Raw genomic sequence first — 23,195 nt, 5'->3', positions numbered from 1 at the left:
TAATAACTAGATAAAAAATTATTCTTCGCGCACTATAGTATATATGTATATTGATTTTTTTCATAGGCACGTATGATAATATTTTGTATATACGTTTAAACAGAAAAATAGAATTACTTTTATTCTTTTAATAGCCTTTTATCTTCCAAATGATATTAATTATTTCTAACAACTATTCTTCTAATAACTATACGACGATTCTAATGTCTTTTTGAACAGAATCGCCGAAGAAATAAATGATCAATGTTGCTAAAGCAAAAACAATTATAATCGCTATACAAAGAGTTTGGTGTTTATATATAAATGAAAGCAAAAGAGGCACATCCAGGTACGTAGTTCACACGCAAAACGTGTGCATGATCGCGCGTTTACTGGACATAGGATATACCGGGACTTAATTTAGCGTTTTACATCGAATGTAAACTTATGAGTGATATCACCGAAAATAAATTTGCAACTCGATTCCGATCATAGAGTTCAAATTGAAAACAAAAAAAAAAAAAAAAAAAAAAAAGAGAAAAAAAAGAGAAAAGAAATTTTATTTATCGTTAAAGCGTCTAAGAAATTGTGCTATAATTGAGACATTTTTATTATCAATCTCTACTATCGGACGATGATACTAAATAAGAGCAAAAAAAAAATAATAATAATAAAATAAATAAATAATAAAAAAGAAAAAAAATAGCTAACTCCATTATACATAAAAAAAAAAAAAAAAAAAAAAAAAAAAAAAAAAAAAAAAAAGAATATCTACACTCGATGTCCGCGGTTTCTCCGATGTCGAAATCATCGTCAAGTCACTAATATTGGCAGCCTTATTATGTTGTAGGCATTTTTAAAAATGTACGAAATGCGAAGATCAAACGATTTCTTGATGTATAGGCGCGTGTGTTATATGTGTACGTGTACGTATGTATATATTATACATACAAGAATTGTCGCGTTCAAAATTAGAAAATATTTTAAGGCTCTACGAATGAGAGAGAAAGAGTGAAAAAGAAAGAAAGAAAAAGAGAGAGAGAGAGAGAGAGAGAAACGGAAGTCGATTGCCTAAAAAATAAATTCGATACGAACGAAGAGAGAAGAGCTACGAAGTTGGCATTTCTAAATTCTGAAGTCCAGATATATCGCGATTAATAATAATCCAAGATGCTTTAATCTTTCCATTTTGCTTTTTTTGCGGCTTTGGCGATATTTTTTCTGTTCTTTTTTGTTTTGTTTTTTGTTTTCCGCTAGGCGAGCAACAACTCACCACGGTGATGGCGTTGCTGTTGCTGCTGATGTTGCCGTTGCTGATATATCTGAGGATGATTATAATTGGCGGACGACGACGGCGACAGGCAAAGACTGCCGCGGATAATTCCGTGCATTTGTGGTTGTGCATCATCGAGTGGCGGCGTCACGTCTAGATAAAGACCGGAAGTCGCGGAGTCCATGCAACTGCACGATTCTGTACCGGTAGCGTTGCACCCGACGCAACACTCGGTATCTGTAGCCAGGCTCATCGGAGTTTCCGGCGAATCCACGGGTCTCGTACCAACGAACGAGCTTTCCATCCAGCAGAGCCTCGCGCTTCCTTCGATGAAATAGATCACGCTCTTTTAGGAACATCGTACACACAATTTTGCAACTTTTAATCGCGACATTTTTTTCTCGGTCGCTATATTTTCTCCCCATTCACAATGGGGTTCTCACGTGTACTCATTTCAATCGGTGAAAGAACTCACGTGACCTTTGACATGTGTTAATTAGGTGAATATCGGCGCACGTTAGTAGTACACGTTTGGAGAAATAAAGAAAGAAAGGAGAGAATGTAATGTAGAAAAAGATCGATGAAGGACCGTCCTTTATCGCATTTCACAAATATAATCCTCGATATTGATTTCTTAATCTTACCGTTAGTAGAGGACAAAATCGTGATAGAGTAACGAACGAACGATAGGAAACATAAACGTAAGTTAAAATCATTTTGCGGAATACGAGTGAAATTAATCATTAGAATCCGATCGATGTTTCCTTTGAAGAAATATTAGTACTTGAAAAATCTAATACAGTAAGAAAGTATTCCTCAACTCTTCGTCGTTTTTTCCATGAATTTATAAACTTTGTTCGTCTATGAATTTATCACTTTTTATTATTCAACATTTATCAAAGTTCATTTCACTGCGAACGTAATCCTTCCGCCGGAGAATTATATAATATGTACACAGGCGTCATTCTATTTTAATTATATGAAGAAACAGCATTTCTTCGCGGTTGTATCGATGTATAATAGTGGTTTTAAAACACTGACCCATATTGTTTTCTCTTCAATAAAAAATCAAGGTGACGAAAATCCGCGCAGCTCTGTTCCGTTTTTGAAGTGGCATCTTCGCATAGAACGTATATTTAAGGAGGTTTGGGGTCATTTAAATTTGCTCACCTATTTTGAATTTTGCATAAATGATCTTGGCATCGTCGCAAAAAAAGCGGTGCCCGACAGACGTTAAATACGTCGAGCGAGGTGATAATAGATTGGTTTCTTTTTGTTTTTTCTTTTCTTTTTTTCCTTTGGAAATAAAAATCTAAAGAAACTATAGTATCGCTGGAAAATAATTTTTACCGACAAATGACAAAAGTAAAGAGCGATAAGTGGCTTATACGCATTCTACAAATTGTTATGAAATAGCTATACGGAGAGACAAAGTAAAATGATCTTCGTTAAACGATAAACCGAACGACAATAGACAAAAAGCTTCCGTTTACTAAACAAATAATAACAAGTGGTCAGAATAGAAAAGACGAAGACGACAAAGTATGTGCAAATGTAAAGATGCATGGACGTGTGAGAGAAAAAAGATAAAGGACGACAGTGATAAGATAAAGAAAAAACTTTGAGACGACGTACGCCTCAGAAAAATAGAAAGAGAGAGAGAGAGAGAAAGAGAGAGAGAGAGAGGCGGGAGAGAGAAAGATAGAATAAAAAATATGTATATGTAATATTCAATGCAAAAAAGACGGAAGAATAAAGATTTACCTGTGTTTTGCAGAACAAAAATGGTGATAGTGCGTTCGTGGTAACGAGGTGTTTTTGGCGGGGTTTAGTGCTCACCTCTGGGACTGGTGGATCTTACTTCACCCCTATCTTCCCAGTCTTCTGGTCGAGGCAAGGGAGAGAGTCTTTCGTTTCCGTCGACCTCTTGGCCGCTTTGTACATAATGTACAATGGCTGAAGTCACCTCCTTTATAGAATTTCTCACTTCCAGTTGTTGATTCGTCGTCTGTTGTTGATGTTGCGGTTGTTGCGACTGCTGCTGTTGCTGCTGGTGCTGATGTTGATTCTGATGCTGCTGCTGTTGTTGTTGTTGCTGCTGTAAGGTGAATGGAAATTCTTCATTCACGGACAAATTATTGCTCATTCGCTCGTTAACCTTACGAATGAATTATAGACTAACCTTATTTGGTGATTGGAGCTGAGAAAGTATACCCTGAGCGAGACGTTCCGCTGGTGTACGTGGGTTGCTTAGTCGTTCCTGCGACCGCCAACCCAAATAAGGTTGCCGATGATAGAACGATAATTTTGCTGAACTCGCCGGTGAACTTCCAGCACTGTTTAACAAACTGGTACTCCATCTTGAGAATACAGGAGGCGTAGGACTAGGACTTAATAGAGCGCCTAAAAATAAGAATAAAATACTTTAATTAATCTCTTTTACTCTTGTAACCTTTATTCTCGAAATTTACGTACACATATTATATATGCAAAATATATACAAAAAAAAATATATTTATATATATTGTAATTTTACCTGTGGTTGGTTGCCTATTCGAGGAGGATGAAAGAGATGACAGCGAGGTAGTTTTCGAGCCGAGCGCACGCCAACCTCCATGCTGAGATGCATCGGAGTGTCTCTTTAATCGGAAACCATCGCGAGCCGTGGGAGAATTTTTGTACCAGTCCGGAACGTTTAGTCGTTGTAGAGACCTTTGTACCCTTAATTCGTGCTCACTTGGCACACGTTCACCGACCTTCTGCAGTTCGTTTTCTGGCGGCTGCAATAATACACATACACGTATAAACATATATGTAAATATGAAAAAAAAAAAAAAAAAAAAGAAGAAAAAATAACCATTCAGAATCGTTAACGGTGTCGTTTCTATTTATCATCCTCTATCCTAAATTTGTATTAACTTTAAGAGTTTTCTTTATAAAGAGTTTAAAAAATCGATATTAATTCTTCTTACCATATTCATAAAATATTTTTCGAATCTTATTATCATTATATATATATTATAACCATTTTTTTTTAACTTTGCGATTTTAACTCTACAGTAATTTAGATGACACTTCCTTCGGCCGTGATCGTTCAAATGTTCAAAACAATCGAAGATACATGCCTGAAGTCTTTCGAGTGAATCTTAAAAAAGCTAACGGTCGATGTTTGTAATTATTATCTGAAAACCTTATACGTGTGTATGTGTGTGTGTGTGTGTGTGTGTGTGTAGGTAACTGATAAAATGTAACAATAGATCTCGATATATTCACAATAGCGCTTCTTAAGGAGAGATGGAATTGAGTAGCATTGAAAGTCTCTCTCTATGTATGTGTGTGTGGCGTCTATATATATATATCTATTCACATTTAACGTCCACACACACACACACACATACACACACACACACACACACACATGTTTATACTTATATATATTAAAATACCGTGACATGAATTCCTATACGAATGAAGCCTAACGTCATTGTACGGACAGGAAGAACGTTACGCAATGAGGTCCCTTCAAACGCAATGTGTGTATGATCGTAAGCATGGCACGCGATTAAGTATTTCACGTGTGAGCAGTCAGTAAGCTAGCTCTCTTTCTCCGCCTCTTCATATACCATTTGCATAGATGCGTGGTATGTTAGTACTTAGATGCAGGTGTGGGTCTTCGAATCGATTTGCCAGAGATACGAAGAATCTACACGCGACACAATTTCGTTGGTAAGAGGGAGAAGACAAACGGGCGCTGGCGCAGATCGTCGTCGTCGTCATCGTCGTTGCTTTCAAATATAAACCGGAAGTCCTCCGCATTTTTTTTTTTTTTATTGCGATAAAAACATTTGTTTAGAGTGATCGTAAATAAATATTCGTTTATAAATGGATTATTACGAGAGTAAAGTTAATTTCCACTTAGATATATGCTCGTATTTTAGAATGTTAATAAATTCGATAGTACTCGTTTAATTTTCACGACGCAAACCGCATTTAATTCAATTAAAATCTACATGTATAAGGTAATATAAATGAAATAATAATTAAAGGAAAGTTTAACGAAGGTTAAGAACAATTTTATATCTTTATTTTAACAGACCTATATAGTATTTATATCAAGAAGTTAAGAAAAGTAAATATATATGTATTTTAATAAAAATTCAATAAAGTGTAAAATGAAGTAATATGTTCTAATGTTATAATTGGGAGGATTAAAAAAAGAAATATAAAAATAAAAAAAAAAAAAGAAAAAAAAGAAAAAAAAATAAAAAAAGAAAAAAGATAAAAGTAAAAAAAGAAGGAAAAAAAGGAACATCAACGATAGAATTAATTCTTTTTCAAATCGTAACGCAATTGATCAATTCCGAGAGTAAATGTTACGTTGCGCTGCTCTAAAAGGACAATCTAAAACAGTCTCGTTGAAAAAAAAAAAAAAAAAGGTAAAAATCGAAGCGACGAGTGGAAACTTTTCAAAGCGGAAGGCAGATTCTGCTTTGGAAGGTGTTATGCGCACTTCGTAAAAGAACGCTATTGATCTCATCATGATATCCGATGACGGTACAGTAGACGAGCCACCGCATACTTTAGAATCTATGGATATCGAGTTCTATAATTTTATTCTACGTTTAGTTCGGGTTCTTAGCAGCAAGACAACGACGATATCGGTAATCGGTAACTTCGAACGATTTTCTAGGTGTTCTAGATTTTCCAGATAGTTAAGATTTCTAAATATATCTACACAATGATGGAACCTATTTTTGTCAAAGGCGACAAGCATTGTCTGACCGGTCGATTTGGAACAATTGCTTTTCATACGAAGAAATCTATGAAACATTTAGAGTATCACGTAACAATGGCGTTAAAGAAGGACTTGTTGATCATGATGTGCTTGATTCCTTTATGGGGGGAGAGGCCGGGGGGGAGGAGAGGGAGGGGAGGATGAGCATATCAAAGTAATTAAGAGGGTATGAGGAGGATTTTTCATCACGCCAAACGTCGACCATTATCATGCTAATGGAAAGTAGGACGAGAATAGTTTCTATAAAGTATAAAGGTACGTCATCTTAGGCGCAAAGAGGATCCGTAGTAAGGCTGAAAATGGTTTGGAATGCGTAAGGAGAACAAGTAAACGGAGATTTCGATGAGAAACCAAATATTTGGACGATATTGTACGAGGCCATCTCTTATCCTTGATTAACCTAATTTAATATACCGCGATGATCGATCAAGATTCAATATTACTATGGAATTCTTTGAAATTGAATGAATTTCATCGGAGAATAAATAGAAAACTTATTGGATATGCTACATAAGTGATAGATATGTCGAGATAAAGAGAAATGGAGATTCAAATGTGACCTTGAAAATTCATTAATACGTTAAGAGAGACGTATCGTGAATATAAACTGTATCGAGATATATCATAGTGTTAACGATCGATGAAATGGTGTTAATTGAAGGAATACTAATTTACCATTTGGTGTTGGGTAATGGTGAGCACACAAAGTCGTGTAAAATACTGCATTGAGAATGAAATAGCACCCTCATGTATATGATATATACACCACGGAGATCTTTATTCGACTTCCACTTTTACCGTACTTATCACAAAGAGTACGTTATAAAGGGAGCACCGAGTAACGCGAGGATGCTCACGATAAAAAGGGATGAAAAAAAAAATGATCTCAAAATATTTAATATAATAAGCGTTCGCGGACGAAGACGGATCGAAACGTCGTAAAGGCGATAAAATAAGTAACTTAACGTTATTACTTATAACATTACTATATCTCGAGATAAAGAATCGTGAAACAATTCGTAACAAGTGCTTGAGATTAAAGTCGAAAATGATAATAAGTTATTTTCTAATCGTCATCGATATATATATCTCTTTTACATCTCAAAGCAAACATCTGTTTAGACTTAACGAGCGAAACGTTAATCGTTAGAAGGTGAGAATTAACGATGTAAAATTAGAAAGGAAGAAAGAGAAGAAAAGAAAAGAAGAGAAAAAAAAAACAAGAAGAACGATCGTGGGAAAAGAAAGATTTCAAATAGATAAAGATTATTTGGAGATGACATAAAAGTAGAAGTTTAGAAGCCTCTCCCTTTTTTCTTTAATTAAGAAAAAACAACGTATATAAGTTGGCAGACATAGTAAAGGAAAGTAAGATAGATAGATAGATAGATAGGTAGAAAACAAAATTATCTTACCTTAACAAAGTGAAGGTTCTCCTTGTCAAGGAGAAACTCCATGGATTTGTGCGGGCGTTGATCGATGCTAGACGCGGTTCCGTCGTTTCGCTGGTTTCTGTGGCAAGAGCCAACGGGCAACTGAGGTACACGTAGGGCGTTCTCTAGGCTCGTACCTTGGGGTACGACGCTTGAGGTGTGGTTCAGGTCTAACAGACTTCTAGTCTTTTTGTTGGTGTTACCGGCGTTGTTACAGCCTGAAGAGTCAACGACGTTCGTCGTTAGAACGACCTCGTCATCGAGGTCGGTCTCGAGAAGTCCGACCGGACGCTGCTCTTGCTGAGCGGCCTGCATCGCGCGGGCCTTCGCCATTTCGATGGCAGCCGGATTTCCAAGGTCCGTCACGGCGCGTCGGCGCGACACCGCTGACGATGATAACGACGACGACGACGACGACGACGGTGCCGACGTCGTCGACGACGATGATGCCGCCGCACCCGAGATTCTACAGCCCGATGATACTAGACGGGGTGGTTGTGGCGGTAGGGGTGGCTTGCTGCTGCATACTGGCGCCCTCCTGCCGGAACTGAAACAACCCTCTCTTACTCTTACATCATACATTCCCAAAAAAGCATCTACTATTACTAAGAAAGTCAACTTAACTTCCTCCTTTCTTTCTTTTCGACTACGAACTATAGGATGTATTAATGATCAAGGTTTAGATATAACCCTAAGCAGGATAAGAGTATTGTTATAATAGGTCTTCCTGATTTAGCAATGCTAAATAATATTTTTATTATTTTAAAAACTTTCTGTATATACATAAGGTGTCTCGTGTTAATAAATTTATACAAAAGTCATCGATATTATTAATAATATCAAAGAATAATATATATTAATATATCAATAAGAGAAAGGATATTTATTGATTAAATTAAAGTAAAAGAAATTCTAACGATATTTAATGAATTAATAATCGACTTTTAATTCATTTATAGATCAAAGTTTACAATAATTTAGTTTTACAAGTCAAACTTTTCATGCTCGGTATAAAAATTTCGTTTAACAAATTTATAAATTATAATTCTTTTTAGTTCACGGCCATTAAACTTTTCTTTCCTTAATTTTTCCGTCTTTTTCAGAGACACCGTATGCATGACAACGGAGTATCGGGAGAACATCTGAGATTGGTCAACACAGTTCTGATTCTTTTAGGGATGTGTTTTGCGAGCTTTTCCGACTTGCAACGTCATGAGAATGATTTTTTTTTTTGGTCAAGTTCTGATAATCATCGCTTTTCCGTCGTTTAAGATTCTAATTTATTATTGAGACGAAAAAAGAAGAAGAAATTCTTATCCAGTAAGAATATTATTATATACTACTACTACTTATCATTAGAATCCGATTCATGAGAACGCGTATCGCTCACAATAGTCCCATTCACACGAAATTTCTTCTTAGCTGCCAAATAAGAATAAAATAGTAGCTATTTAGGGTTCGTACTCCGCGAAGAGCTCGGAACAGTGCATATGTCTGTCCTCAATGTTAAAGCATATGGTAATTCACTGTTCAAAAGCTTAGTTATATCTAACGATAGAGTGTCTTGTATGCATCGAAGGAAGTTACGTTATCTTCTTACCGTTCGAAAGATGATTTGTTAGAAAAGAATAAAAAAAAAATTTCAAAAAATACAGATAACGATTCTGATATATTGCAAATCATAAATTTTCATTTATCTCTTCCTGCAAATGGCGATATTTTAAAATGTCGGCTTAAATCTCAACGATATATTCATGCAACTTTACAAGGAAATTAAACTATTCAAAGAAAGAACGTCGAGGCATTACACTATACCAGCACGATAATCTTTGACTTTCGAAAAGAAAGCATTCATCGTACGTTATATCTTTCTATTACGTTCTATCACGTAAATATTGGTATTGATAAAAGGTTGTCTACATTTCCGAAGGAATTCGAAAGAACAAATATATTGCGAAAGAAAAATTTACCTTGTTACATTACATCCGAGTGTCATTGGATTTGTAATGACTTCGAACTTCGATTAAAAAATTGTAATTCACATGTAATTGTTGTTCATCATGACAATTAATCATTCCAATCGATTTTATAAATAAAATAATTTTACTAATAAGTTATTACGATTACAAATAATTTCTCATCGTTTATAAACCTAGAATATAATGATATGAGTCAGGAACTTGATAATCATGTACTATATGATATAAAGAATGGCACCTACGCGACGTCGCGTGTCAATGACACAAAATAGCGTATGCCTAAACGTGAAAGTGGTACGTGTACGTTCTAACTAACGGATGTAATCGAGGAAATCGTGAATTAAGTATGTATGATGAGTATCTCAACCCTTCGTTGGCAAGCTTCGTAACGGAACACCAATTCTATCGTCGAGAACGACATAACTGTTCCTTTTTAGTAAGCAAAGTTCAATTAGCAATACAGGATCAATATAACGTATTATAATCAATAGAAAAAAAAAAAGAAAAGAAAAGAAAAGAAAAAAAAAACTAAATATAAAATAAACAAAAAAAAAAAAAAAAAAGATCTTTTATTTGTTTGATAAAATTACAAACTGAAGTATAACTCTTTCTTATTAGTTTACTTCGTAATTCACTAAAATCGGTAAGAATTATTCTGGCAATAACCACTTCTCTCATGTCTCATCATATACGCGAATGTATAATGCGTTACGTAATCGTTATTTCTGATGCTTACTAGAACATGGAATTTAAACATGGTCGGACTTCGTAAGTACAATGCGCCGTGCATCGTATCTAAACGTTATAACTGCGTTTACTTATCACGTTTCAAAAGAGAAAAAGAGAAAGAAATAAAGACAGAGACAGACAGAGAGAGAGAGAGAGAGAGAGAGAGAGAGAGAGAAAAAAAAACAATCGGACGAAGCTTACGCGATCTCACGAAGAAGAGTAACACTTAAAAACAAGGCGTCATTAAAGCTCAAAAGGAGAGAATTGTTTGTTGAACGGAGATACGAAACGTGGGAATGTTCTGTGTTATACTTTAAACTCGGTTCACTTTCCGGAATGCGGAAATAAATGAGAAATTATAAAAAGTTTCGTTTGTACTGATCTTTATCGAAAGAATCAAGGTTTATTCACTGCAAACTCATGTCACGAATTCTTCTTCGGAGCTAGCCAAACAGTAACTATTCATTCTAAGAATTTTTTCCTCGAACACAAGCTAAAGAAAAAGGTAGTACGTGATATATTCCAAGTTAGAATCCAATAAAGTAAAATAGAATTATCCAGGATAGGTTGGTATATATTCGTTACGTTGTCTGTTAACTGTCCAACGCTCGTCTGGAGAGCTATTACATATCGAAAACTGTCGAGATAGCAGTATTTTTCGCATAACAATAAGTCAGCCTACCAAGAAGAAACGATTATTCATAAAGTTTTATCAAATATTTGAAAATAATTCAAATTTGAGATTGATGCATATCCTAACGATAAGAAAGAATTTGGCGAAGATCCAAAAGAAAAATATATGTCAAACAAGAGATCATCGGTAAAAGCGTCAGCGTAACTTCGATAGAATCTAATGTAAACAAACACGCGTTAAAGGCGCGTACAAGTCAGACCGAGAGTATAAGATACGCCTTGTGTTTCGTAATGATGGAAACGAAAGGGCGTTCTTGCGAAACGTATTATTTATACATATATCTATGTAATTAAATCTCTCGCAGTATAGAGACAGTATCTATATAAAACTAGTTTGCCCTACTTAAATGAAAATGATAAGAAAACGACGATTTATAATATTCGGGTCATTCGTAACTCGATCCTCTCTTCCGTTGCGACGCAAAAATACGTCCGATACAAAAATAGCACAGTTATCCGCGCGTTCGACTCCAATAGGAGCCGATGGAAAACAACGTGACTCACCTAACACTGGAGGCACTCCTTTGAAGATCAACGTTGTTTCTCCCGGTATCGTCAGATCTACTTTCGAGTGCAACGACCTCGTCCTTCGATCTCTCTTCGTCCGGCGGATGCAAGGGTATAATGATATAATCCGGTTCCTTCTTCGTTCTTTCCTGATAAAACTCATTGCGATTTGAATGTTGTCCAATACGGGAATCGCATTTGTTTTGTATCTCCGAACGAGGTACCTTCGATCTACCACTGAACCTCAACTTGGAAAATCTCTGTAAGAAACAACCGATACCACCCTTCTTTCTTTCTTCATTTTTCAATACCGTCGGTTGTTTCGCATTGATGGTCGCTGATCTTTCAACCGCGGTATTTTTCCAAAATTTAGAATCATTCTTTGAGATCGATTCCATAGTTTTGCTAGTTGATGTAAGATCGTCAACTTTCGCCGGTAAAGTCATACTTTCCGTTGTCTTCGTTATCGTCGCTGTTGTAATTTTCGACTTCGTCGTTTCCTCCGGTTGTCCGTCACGATCACCGCGATGATTCGTATCAACTGGTAAAGCTACAGCCATCGTCGACTGACTCCCACTACCCTGACTAACTTTCAGACTGTCGGTTTTATTGCCGTTTGGTGGGGAAGTACGATCACCATGAAGAGTTTGTCCCCACGCCTGCTCTACCACCACTTCTGACTCCTTTTTCTTATTATGCCCCTCCATCGTCTCATCTACCTTCTCCGCAATGTCTACCATCTTCTTAGTGTTCCTACCGGAAACCTCGCTTTCAACTTGCTTCTCTTTCTTGCTGTCTTCTTCGTCTACTCCGCTATCCGACAAATTCTCGTCTTTTTTCTCTCTCTCCTCCGACAATAAATCCTTTTTCTCTTTCGAACGTGCAGATAAATTGTTCTTTTCTGGATAAAATTCGCCTATGAACGATCTCTTTTTTTGTAATTTCACTTCCCCCGGGATTTCTCGCGAATCATCGTCGCACAAGGAAGCAATGCTTTGGAGTAACATCGTTTCCTCTAATAAATCACGAAAGGTCCTATCTTTATTTATTTGTTCACTATTAAGTTCTTCCTCTTCTAATGTGGTGTCCATTAGGTTAAGCTTTCCTATAGGTTTGCTCTCCAGGCAAGGATAATCTACCTCATCGTCTACGAAAACACGATTATTAACATTTTTTCCATGCACTGAAAAAAAAGCCGAGTTTTTTTTTATCTGACCAAAAAGTGATTCCTCGGTATGCTTCGAAACGTTCTCCGTGGATTTTGAATAGGAGCCGAGCGAGGGTGCAAAATCGGCACGAGAATCACCGCTTAGATTTAATGCGGAGCTACTGCCAGTACGAATCGATCTTGAGTCAGATACTTTGAGACGCGAGGATCGTCCTGAATTGGATTCCTCCAATTCATCACAGGCATCCATTCGTTGAAAAGCCCCTCTGTTAGCTTGAAAAGACTTAATGTAATCGTATTGCTGTGCCAATTCGTAACTAGCATTATTGATGACTCGTTTCTTCCTGCTAGCATTCCTAGGTGACCTCGTATTTTCATCATTGGATGGTATCGCACGTCTTCGAAAATTTCTCTCATCAACTTCAAATTGTTGCGCCAATTCATAACTAGCATTTTTCTTTACCTTTTGCGACATTTGCTTATTGGAATATTGTCTACGAATGGCATCTACAATGTCATTGCCACCAACACCTTCCTCAACTTCTCGTTTAAGTCGTTTCACGGCCTCATCAACCACCGCATCTATATCGTTCTCCATAGCCATCGCTATATCCAATACATTGCTACGATCTTGAGTCTTCACGGTTGATGCGATCTGTTGTTGGTCCTCGTATTCATCGCTGTCAGCATCAATGTTCTCATCCTCGCCGTTTTGTAGATCCGTCGTTGATAGATCATTGTGCATCGCTCCAACGTCGATTCTTGCATTTTGAGCTGGCTGAGTCCTTACCGAACATGACCGCCGTTTCGTCGTCTCAATGTCGTTCTCTTTTTCATTAGATCCAAGCAGTTCGCCATCTTCGTGATTCAGCATATCCTCCAGACCACGTACGCTTTTGACTTCCGCCATTTTGTGATCTTTCATACTCATATCGTTGCACGATCGTTCATCCTCTTCCCTCGTAGATACGCCGCAAAGATCCAGATCGATGGGTACGCTGGTAACTTTAGTATAATTCTCGAATAAATTTGATGTAGATACAAACGACTTTGATCTCGAAGAAACTAGCTCCGCCAATATTTCTGGATCGTGAGCGTATTCGTTGACGATCGAAGGCAAACTGGGTGCGCTCTGAGATTTCTCCGTAAATCTAAAATTAAAACACTCCTCTTCGGTCCACCGTTGACGTTGATATTGCTGGTGCTGCCGCTGCTCGTGAAGATGCTCGTGACCGAAACGTTGCTGTTGCTGTTGCTGACGATGATGATGACGAGAATGACGAGCATCATGTTCGCTGTTCACCTTACTATGACCATGAGCCGTGCTACCGGTTATATTTAAACTTGTCTGCAACAGACGCGTGGAAGACGACGCTACTTTTTGGCCAGACTTCAGATCTAAGAACATATCCCTTCTTGACTCAACACCGATCTTTCGCAAATCTATAGTGTTTTTATAATCCAATGACGTCGCATAATTGCAACTCGAATCACCGAAAGCATGCAATTGGTCCTCGAAGTATCCACATCCACGGCGACTCGGATTTAATAACCGATCGTCTTCCTCGAATTCTTCGTCGTCACCATCGTCCTCGTATTCTTCTTCTTCTTCTTCCTCTTCTTCCTCCTCTTCTTCTTCTTCGTACCAAAAGTTTCTGTTTCATGCGAAATGGAAATCTTATAGAGAGATTTCAGAAAATATAATATAAATAGAAAGATAAAAGCGATATTTTACTTTAAACAATTTTGTTAAATATGAAATATAGCTTGTATAATATTTTACTTCCGAACTTGATAATAATAGGTGTAAAGTCAAGGATATTTCTTCATGGCCAGGATCGCATTTATCTCGGCCAACAAACATTTGTTATACCTAAAGCAATGTCTCACGATCTAGATTGTTCTTGCCAAGAGAATGTATGTATATTCTATTTCGCACGAAGCATGATGTTTCATCCAATTCACGTAATTTTATATACAATAGTATTTTTATTTTTATCTTAAAACTACAACGTTATATATTCATCTCTGAAAAAAAGGAGCAAAATCTCACCTTGATCGTAATTCGTTTCTTTCGGAACTCGCGAAGTTTAACTTTCTCTTCGGATACGATGATACACGTTCATTGAATGATGTCACTTCTTCGAAATCCATAGCCTTTTGACAGATATTTAAACTATCGAAGCTACGGTAGGGCCTGATTCGTGGAAAGTGATCGACAGAATTGGAAAATCCATTTTGTACTACTGCATCATTATCTTGTTCGAGACTATCCGGCGACGTGTTCCCCAAATGAGACACATTCGAGTGATAAGAATACTCGAGAGAATCGAAACTATAACTGGACGGTGATAAGGTAGCACAAGTTCTTTCCAGAGACTCGAACTGTAACAATGAACTGGATCTAGACGATCCAGAGGACCTTGAAGATCTTGGAGACGTTGGAAAATCATCAAAAGTCACATAAGGATCGCACTCGTCTGTGTTATTATTTCTTCGACATCTCTTCTTAGGTATTATGGAATTGAATTCGGCATCGTTATCATTTATTCTTTCACCTAGAAAATAATGTTGAGTTATTATTATTATTATTATTATTATTATTATTATTATATAAATGGATGAGAAATGTTACCACAAAAGATCCATTTAAACATACCTGTAAGATTTTCTTTCCTCTCGATGTGAATAACACTTTCCGTTTCTGAATCAGAGCCCAGCCAATAAGTCGTACCACTGTGATCAGAATCACTTTGCAAATCATCAGAGGTTTCTTCGAAAATAGTCTCTAAAAAATCGACCTGTTGCACTGGCACAGCATCTGTAATTACAAATGAATCCTTTATGTAGAACACGTAAGTATGTCGAATTTTTTATATAGTGTTAAATAAATGGAATAGAACTAAATCTATTGTAAATTTATGAGGTGTATAATGAAACAAACATTTATGATTCTTATCAAATTCAAACTTTTCCCTTTATCACTCAAATAGAAATTTATGAAAGTTTTCGTAATAAAAAAAAAAAAAAAAAAAAGATCCGAACGATAATAACTTTTTGTATTAATCCTCGATCGATCATTAAATACCAGTTATTTGTACGATAAACTATTAATAGTTCTTACTCGCAGATCAATTCAATATCTAAAGACTATATCAGAAACAGAGTTTCAGGAGGTGCTTATCGATCGATCGATCGATCGATCGAAATAAACTCGTACGCCGAACGTCGAAGTAATTAATTTCAATGTTTTTACGTTAATCGCGATAATGACATGATATTTTGCTCTCGAAAAAAAAAGAAAAAAAAAAAAAAAAATAGAACCTAATCTATCGATCGATTGAAATATTCTTAGAAAATAAAGATCCTTCCACGAGCGATATAGTTGAAGTGATCAAAAGAAGCATTATAGATAGGTGAAGGATATAGATAGATGAAACGAAGAAAGAAGGGAAAGCGGTCTTGATCATGAAAGCAAGAAGGTTGTTCCGTGTTAAGTACTGAATAAAATGATATATGAGTATGAGAGAGATGAAAATAAAGAGCGAGAAAGAGAGAGGGAGAGAGAGAGAGAGAGAGAGAGAGAAAGAGAAGGAAGGGAGAAAATAGAAGTGGTATGAGAATGGATAAAAGAGGAAGTGTGAAAGAGAGATAGAACCAGATGTGTATATATGTGTGTATGTGTTTGTGTATATATATATATATATATATATATATATATGTGTGTGTGTGTGTGTGTGTGTGTGTGTGTGTGTGTGTAAGCAAACCTTTAACATGTAGATCCTCATGTGTAGATTGAAAACGGGAATGATGTTGTAGCTGGAAACCATAGGCCGGAAGCCATGGATTCGGTCCGTTTACCAGATTCATGTCGATGGATCCATCGAGGGAGGACTTTTCCTGCTCGTCCTCCATTGTCTCCGTGCATGTTGCCAGCACAGACGCCGCAGGCGACGTTACCATTCCCAAATCGCTATCGCTCATCTCCTCTCTCTCTTTCTTTCTCTCTCTCTCTCCTTCTCTCAGGAGAGAGGTCAAAAAGAGGGACCAATATATTCGACCCTCCCTCCCTCCCCCTCCCCTTAAGCGCAGCCAATCATTAATCGCCTCGCTGAATCGTCTTTTGTTTTATACTCGTTTGAATATCATTCATATTCTACTATCTCTTTCTATCTCGTCTCTTCCACCCTTCAGAAAGCCTTCAGGCTCGTGGTATCGATGATTTAGCGCCATTTCTTTTTTGTTCCTTTAGTGTTTTTCTTTTCCTTTTTTTTTTTTTATTTTTTCTTTTTTCTTTTTTTTTTTTTTAAGAATCTACGCTTAACCAAAACTTCGATCTCTTAGAAAAGCTCGTAGATTCGATGATCGAACACGACGTCCATGTTGATGACGCTAAATCAAGGAAAAACAAAAGAGTCTAGATTAGAAGACGTGTACGAGATTGATCTTTCGTTTTTGGATCGTTGAACCGGACGAAATCAGACGACGCGCCGAGAAACTCTCCTTAACTCGCTAAAGTACCGACGACTAATTCGATAAGAATCCATGTCTACGCCCCCAACATTAGGGTGAATTAAAGAAAGTGGGTACTCCGTGTAATACATAATTACGTGTACGATCATCCGAGAACAACAGATCTCTCTCGAGTATCTCTCTTTTTCCGCTCGCTCTAGATTCTGTTGAATTATTTCTTTCAGAAAAAAAAAAAAAAAAAAAAAAAGAAGACGCAAACTCTAAGCTTTTCAAAATTGAAGAATTGCCCTAGGAATCGTGCGCACGCGCACACATGTGTACGTTAAGACGTATGAATATATTATGCAAAAATAAGTAGTTTTTTTACATTTTGTGAGGTGAAAGTGTCGGTGCAAATCTCTTCGACGGTGTTATGCAATTTTCTTTTCTTTTTTTTTTTGAATACAGGTATGTAATCTTTGATTTAATTGAAAAATAAAAAATTAAATTAAATTTTGATCTAATTAGAATAAATAATTTCAAGTTTTAAAACAGTATATATATATATATATATATAAAAGAATAAAGTTCGATGTAAATGTTTATTTAATGGGAGTTATTTTTTTTTACACATTGTACTGCGAACATACGAAAGGAAATGAAAGGATTGGATTAAAGAGAAAGATCGTTGGGAAAGGCATACGGTGATATATCCCCTCTGAGGAAGTTCACCCGTTAGCAGCTGTCAAAGGACATCGCAGCATCAACGATGCGTCAGACAGAAGAATGTTGGACGGAGATCGAGATGTAAGGAAAAAAAGCGAGAGAAAGAGAAAGAGACAGAGACAGAGAAAGAGACAGAGACAGAGAGAAAGAGAGGGAGAGGGAGAAAGAGAGAGAGGTGAACGATCGTGTTGTAACGTACGCATGTAACTACAGACAAAAAAATACATGTACGCACGCATATACAAAGAAACACGTGATGCATATATATACACATACCAGGTGTTACATCTTAATCGATCTATAGGAATACCATTGAGATTATTAATGACAAGCAATATAAAACAGTATCAGATTTGATATTTCTAACTAATCTTTAATATTTAGATTGATTTTCTTTATTAATCGTTATATAAATATTTTCTATATCTTTTAACGAAATAAATAATAATATCAATGGTATTTAAAATGAATCGATTGAAATGAGACACCCTGTATATACGTACGACATAACGTTCCTCCGATTAGAGGAGGATGAGAGGAGAAAGAAAAGAGAAGAGAAGAAAAGAAAGGAGAAAGGAGAGGGTAGAGCGCAATCATCAGAGTAGGAGCAGGAGATGGCGGAGAAAAGAGCGAGAAAAGGTGTATAGAGAAGAAAAAGGATATAAGGAGGTTAGAAACGCATGGAGAATTCCGAAGCGCGACGGTAATGCGCGGCAGAGTGTCGGATACCTGTAAGTAAGCGCGCACATTCCACAATCCCACGGTGTGCGCTCACTGTCTCCCTCTCGTCCTTTTTACCTTTACCCTTTTACTAGCAGTCTGTCTTTCTAAATCACCTTTAATTTCTTACTTGTTAACTTATACGAAAACGTACCGTAACGTGACGAGGGAACAAGGAACGTGGACATTGCGCTTCAATGCATTCGAGTTTTTCGTTTGTAAAAAGAGGAGGAGCCGAAGAAAAGACCTCTCCTCGTCTATAATCGACCGATCACTCGCGCGATTTTGTGAAGATGGCGAACGCTCGTGTTACGGTTCGCCACTTTGTCACCGGACGCACATTGATATAATTGTTTACCGATACTCTCGATATGTCGTTGGAATTTGATTACTAATTACCTGTCGCACGGTAAACCGATTAGCTTCAAGAATCCGATCGTATAACCGAGAGAAAAGTATCTTCGCACTGCGAGGTAAATACTAGAACGAAACTCGCCGCTTTCGCCCGCGGTGCCGCGTCTCCGGCCCCCACCCACGCGAACTATCGCCACGTGACACGTTCGGGCCAGCCAATCGCACGAGCCCGGATCAGGCCCCTCTTGAAAGCCATCGTAAGATCATCTTCGTGTCGATTCAATGCTCCGATTTTCTTCGTTTCTCTTTCATTTTCTTGTCACGTAAATCTTATTTTATGAAAAAATTGATCTTAACTTACGTTAAACAATTGCAATTTTGATAAATTTAAAAATCTAAGCTTATTTATATTTATTCTTTTATAAAGAATACGTAGAAGAAATGTATATACGTGTTTGAAATTATTTACTAAGACAGTTACGTTTCACTTAAGGTAATAAATTAATTAAAAGAAATGTGATAAAGAAAAGTGATTAAAGTGTTAATGGGTAATGTAATATTGTTATTCATCTGTAATTTCATGAACTCATATGAATAACTGAAGTTTCGTTTTACGCGCGCTTTATGCGACGAACTGGTACATACATGCAGAATAAATACGTATGTTATGTGTATGCAACGCACGTATATAAAAACGAAGAGTTGCATACACTGTTACACGAATTATTATTCCAAATGGACAATCGAAGAAACGTTCTCTACAAGAATAAACAAAGAACATATTAATCGATACGAAGTTTTCTTACTTTTTGTCTTTTTTAGTTGATTTTTATTAATTATTAAAAGTGTCACTACTGTTCTTGTATTAACTCGAATATATTTATTCCTTAACACCTATTTTCACATTTTGAAATTAAGATTGTAACGTACGATAATTTGCATAATTAATTAATGTTATAATTTTAATTATTGTTTCAAAGTTACAAGATTGATTTTAAATAAAGCGCCATTTTGAAAATGATTATATCAACCTGACAACACTGTATAAGTACAATCTACTTAGCTACTATGTCATTGCGACTAAATGGAGGTTTTGATTGTTGTATTGTAGTACTTTAAAAGTTAGTACAATTAATGATCGACGAATTAATAAATTTTTACGTAATAAAAAGTCACCGAAGGGATGTATAATATATCATATGTTACTTACAAAGATGATATGGGCGAAGTTGACACGTGGACACAGACGAAAGTATACTTGCTGCAGTACAATACAATTGTAACGAAGTAATTCAAGGATTTGACATATCACCGTTTTGAAAATGTCATGTGAACGTGCAATAAATGCGTGACTCAATATGTCCATGAAAGTAAGTTTCTTATTCTATAAGATAAAAAAAATAATAATTCCAATTTGGTAAATATAATAATGTATATATTAAGATTCTATGAAAGTTGTATAATATAAGTATGTTATTTTTCTTTTCTAGAAAGAATCACCTTGGGATGTAGAATTACATCTTGCAGCTGCACATGGAGATGCAAAACGTCTGCATATTTTATTAGATTCTGGTAGAGTTCATGTTGATTGTAAAGACAAGGTTTGCATAATGTTCATTCATTTATAAAATTTTGATTAATATAATAAAATAATAAGAAACTTTAAACTTAAAAGGATGGAACGACTCCTTTGATACTTGCTGCTGCTGGAGGACATTTAGAAGCTGTCACCGAATTATTACAGCAAGGAGCAGATCCTAATGCTAAAAGACTGGTATTACATAATATATAAATTTATATGATTTTATATATTACATTAAATTAATTTAATTTAATTGTAGAATTACTTTCTCTTTTTAGACAGGGACCACAGCTCTCTTCTTTGCTGCCCAAGGTGGTTTTATGGATATTGCTAATTTGCTTTTAGAACATGAAGCACTTGTTGATTCTTGCAGTATGGTAAGTAAATGGCAAAAGTTGAAAATATCAATGATATTTATTATGTTAATCTATAAATTGTAGGATGGAGGTACACCATTATTTGTTGCTTGCCAATATGGTCATTTAGATGTTGTCGAAGGTCTTCTTGATAAAGGTGCCAATCCAAATGCACATATGAAAGTAAGAATATTTATTACTATATAAAAATTATCTTATATTTTTTATTAAAATTTAAACAAATTTAAACTATTAATAAAGGATGGAGCTAGTGCATTATTCATTGCTGCACAAAATGGTCATGTACGTATTTTGGAAGTTCTTTTGGAGCATAATACAAGAATAGATACTATAAGAACAGATGGCGCTACACCTTTGTGGATCGCAGCACAGATGGGTCATGATCACATCGTCCGACAACTTTTGAAAGCTGGAGCAAATGTTGATGCTACTAGACATGTAAATATTATAAATAGCATAATAGAAACATTACTTGTTTTTATAAATGTAATATAAATTCCTTAATAAATTATTATACTTTATATAGGATGGCGCAACGCCTCTATTTAAAGCGGCACATAAAGGTCATACTGCTGTTATTGGAGAATTACTCAAATACCGTCCATCACTTGGTATTCTTCCAGTAAGTTAAATAATTTTATATAATAAAATATTATATCAATGGATACATTAGATATAAATATAAAATATGAAAGCTATAAATTTGCTTATCTTATTTTGGTTGGAATGTATAAAAGTCATTGCTTTTGGATGTGGTATTAAATCAAACTTAATAATCAAAAATACAATCAATGCTTTGCATTTACCTACTAAATCTTTTTCCTCTTCAGTTCCCCTCTATCATTAATATTAGACTCATGTCCTTCTAAGCAGTTATTATTTTATCAAATAACTAAGATTAAGTAAAATAATTTATCTTTATCCTTGCAGATAAAGGCTTATACATTTTTATATTTTCAATATAAAAGATTTATGGTTATATAAAACTATGAATCCAAGCACAAAGATTAACAACTTATAATATACACCATAGAACTTGAGAAAATAAGTATCTATGCATTATTCTAGAATGGTGAAAGTGCACTGCATGCTGCAGCTTTAGCAGGACACATGACAGTTGTAAGACAACTAGTGGGAGCAGGAGCCGATCCTTTACTTGTAAATCAAGAAGGTGTGACACCACTTCAATTAGCTGTTAGACACTCACAAACTCAAGTTGCCAATTATCTTAAAGATAAAATAAGGACACGAACTGCAGCATGTTAGATTCCTGTTATTTTTACTTTTAAAAAAGTATCATAATTTTTAAAGATAATTTTACAGTCTTTAAAAATATTATACAAACAATGTGCATGTGTGCACATTAACATAAGGTAAAATATTCCTTATGTATTTTAACATTGATCAAGTGCAATTTTAATATCATATAAAAACGTAAATTTGCGTGATACTAACAAGATATTCAGTATATATAGTAAACATTCAGTGATTGTTCAGAAATTCCATTTTTATTCCTGTTAATGTCAGTAGCATAATATAATATAGCATAGTAATATAATTTGATGTTATTGTTAACGATTAATAAGTTACAACAAATTACTGCATATGCAGAAGATATATTTGATTTTCAAGAGCTGATATACATTTATTGTTGAAAGTTACATATTTATTTTTTATGTATACACTTTGTTATTTATATACAGTAATTGTTAAAATAACTAAATTTATAAAGTTTCAGTGCTTATTAGCAGTCTGAGAAAAATGTAAGACTCCGATAGTACGTATACGCGTGGTAATGATTCTCGTGAGATTTAAGATCGTTAAGACTGACTGATTTGCCTTGAAACATATCACGTAGGGATGAAATCTATAAATTGATGAAATATATGGCTTTCCACCGGCGGGAAAGTAAATACTATCGTATCGTAATAATACTTACATAAAAATTTATTTATATTACAATGTCAATGAAAAGACAAAACCAAGCATAAATATCATAATGCCTTTCTAATATTCTTTTTAAACGTCATTTCATGATCATGTATATAACATAGATCATAGTATATAAATTCAAAATAAAGCAAATGAATTTATATATTTTTTTTTTTTTTTAAATAACATACTCAAAAGTTCAGTTAGTTTGAAACATCTGAATTATAATAAAAATAATTAATACGTTTGCATTAATATTTAACAGTAGTGCTTGATAAAGTTCTGAATTATCATATCATGTTACCTGCACCACCTTGACTGTCTTCCCATTTCTTGAGATAGTTTAAAGATTATACACACATTGTTATTGTTAAATTATATATAATAAAATGCAATGAACGTCTCTATAACAGCACAGTATTTTTTTACTATCATGTATTAATATGTATTAACTAATTCTATTTTTAAATGTAAAAAGAGCTTCTTGTTTTATAAT

The 23,195-nt window shown here is 35.3% G+C and overlaps 2 protein-coding genes across 13 annotated transcripts in view; one reads left to right on the top strand and one right to left on the bottom strand.

The window, feature by feature from the left end:
• The window catches only part of LOC118448484 (uncharacterized), a 26,455-nt gene extending 7,485 nt beyond the window's left edge, over positions 1–18,970 (bottom strand). For 3 of the 10 annotated variants that reach the window (XM_035881787.2, XM_035881791.2, XM_035881796.2), the window contains exons 1-10: positions 18,609–18,969; positions 16,324–16,948; positions 15,216–15,377; positions 14,610–15,114; positions 11,386–14,211; positions 7,463–8,042; positions 3,789–4,032; positions 3,435–3,655; positions 3,092–3,350; positions 1,253–1,576 (exon numbers count right to left, since the gene is read on the bottom strand). In XM_035881787.2, coding sequence (XP_035737680.2) covers positions 1,253–1,576; positions 3,092–3,350; positions 3,435–3,655; positions 3,789–4,032; positions 7,463–8,042; positions 11,386–14,211; positions 14,610–15,114; positions 15,216–15,377; positions 16,324–16,540 — 5,338 coding nt within the window. In that variant the 5' untranslated portion in view covers positions 16,541–16,948; positions 18,609–18,969. Of the gene's footprint in view, positions 1–1,252; positions 1,577–3,091; positions 3,351–3,434; positions 3,656–3,788; positions 4,033–7,462; positions 8,043–11,385; positions 14,212–14,609; positions 15,115–15,215; positions 15,378–16,323; positions 16,949–18,608 lie in introns of all 10 variants that reach the window. The other 7 variants (XM_035881794.2, XM_035881797.2, XM_035881792.2 and 4 more) reach the window with 5 other exon arrangements.
• LOC118448487 (uncharacterized) lies at positions 17,706–23,195 on the top strand. 3 transcript variants are annotated; one of them, XM_085657322.1, is made up of 9 exons: positions 17,706–17,815; positions 20,023–20,178; positions 20,299–20,409; positions 20,484–20,582; positions 20,669–20,767; positions 20,831–20,929; positions 21,008–21,205; positions 21,294–21,389; positions 21,836–23,195. In XM_085657322.1, exons 2-9 carry the CDS (start codon positions 20,167–20,169, stop codon positions 22,031–22,033), a joined length of 912 nt encoding a protein of 303 aa, XP_085513448.1. In that variant the 5' UTR covers positions 17,706–17,815; positions 20,023–20,166; the 3' UTR covers positions 22,034–23,195. The 3 variants fall into 3 exon arrangements, with proteins under 3 accessions (XP_085513448.1, XP_035737701.1, XP_085513447.1); XM_035881808.2 differs by lacking the exon at positions 17,706–17,815 and adding an exon at positions 18,354–18,465; XM_085657321.1 differs by lacking the exon at positions 17,706–17,815 and adding an exon at positions 19,789–19,929.

The sequence above is a fragment of the Vespa mandarinia genome, chromosome 5, assembly GCF_050613455.1.
Source record: "Vespa mandarinia isolate Hongniang chromosome 5, ASM5061345v1, whole genome shotgun sequence".
NCBI classification, from domain to species: Eukaryota; Metazoa; Arthropoda; class Insecta; order Hymenoptera; family Vespidae; genus Vespa; species Vespa mandarinia.
Note: the sequence above shows the minus strand (reverse complement) of the source record. Positions and strands in the feature narration are given on the sequence as shown.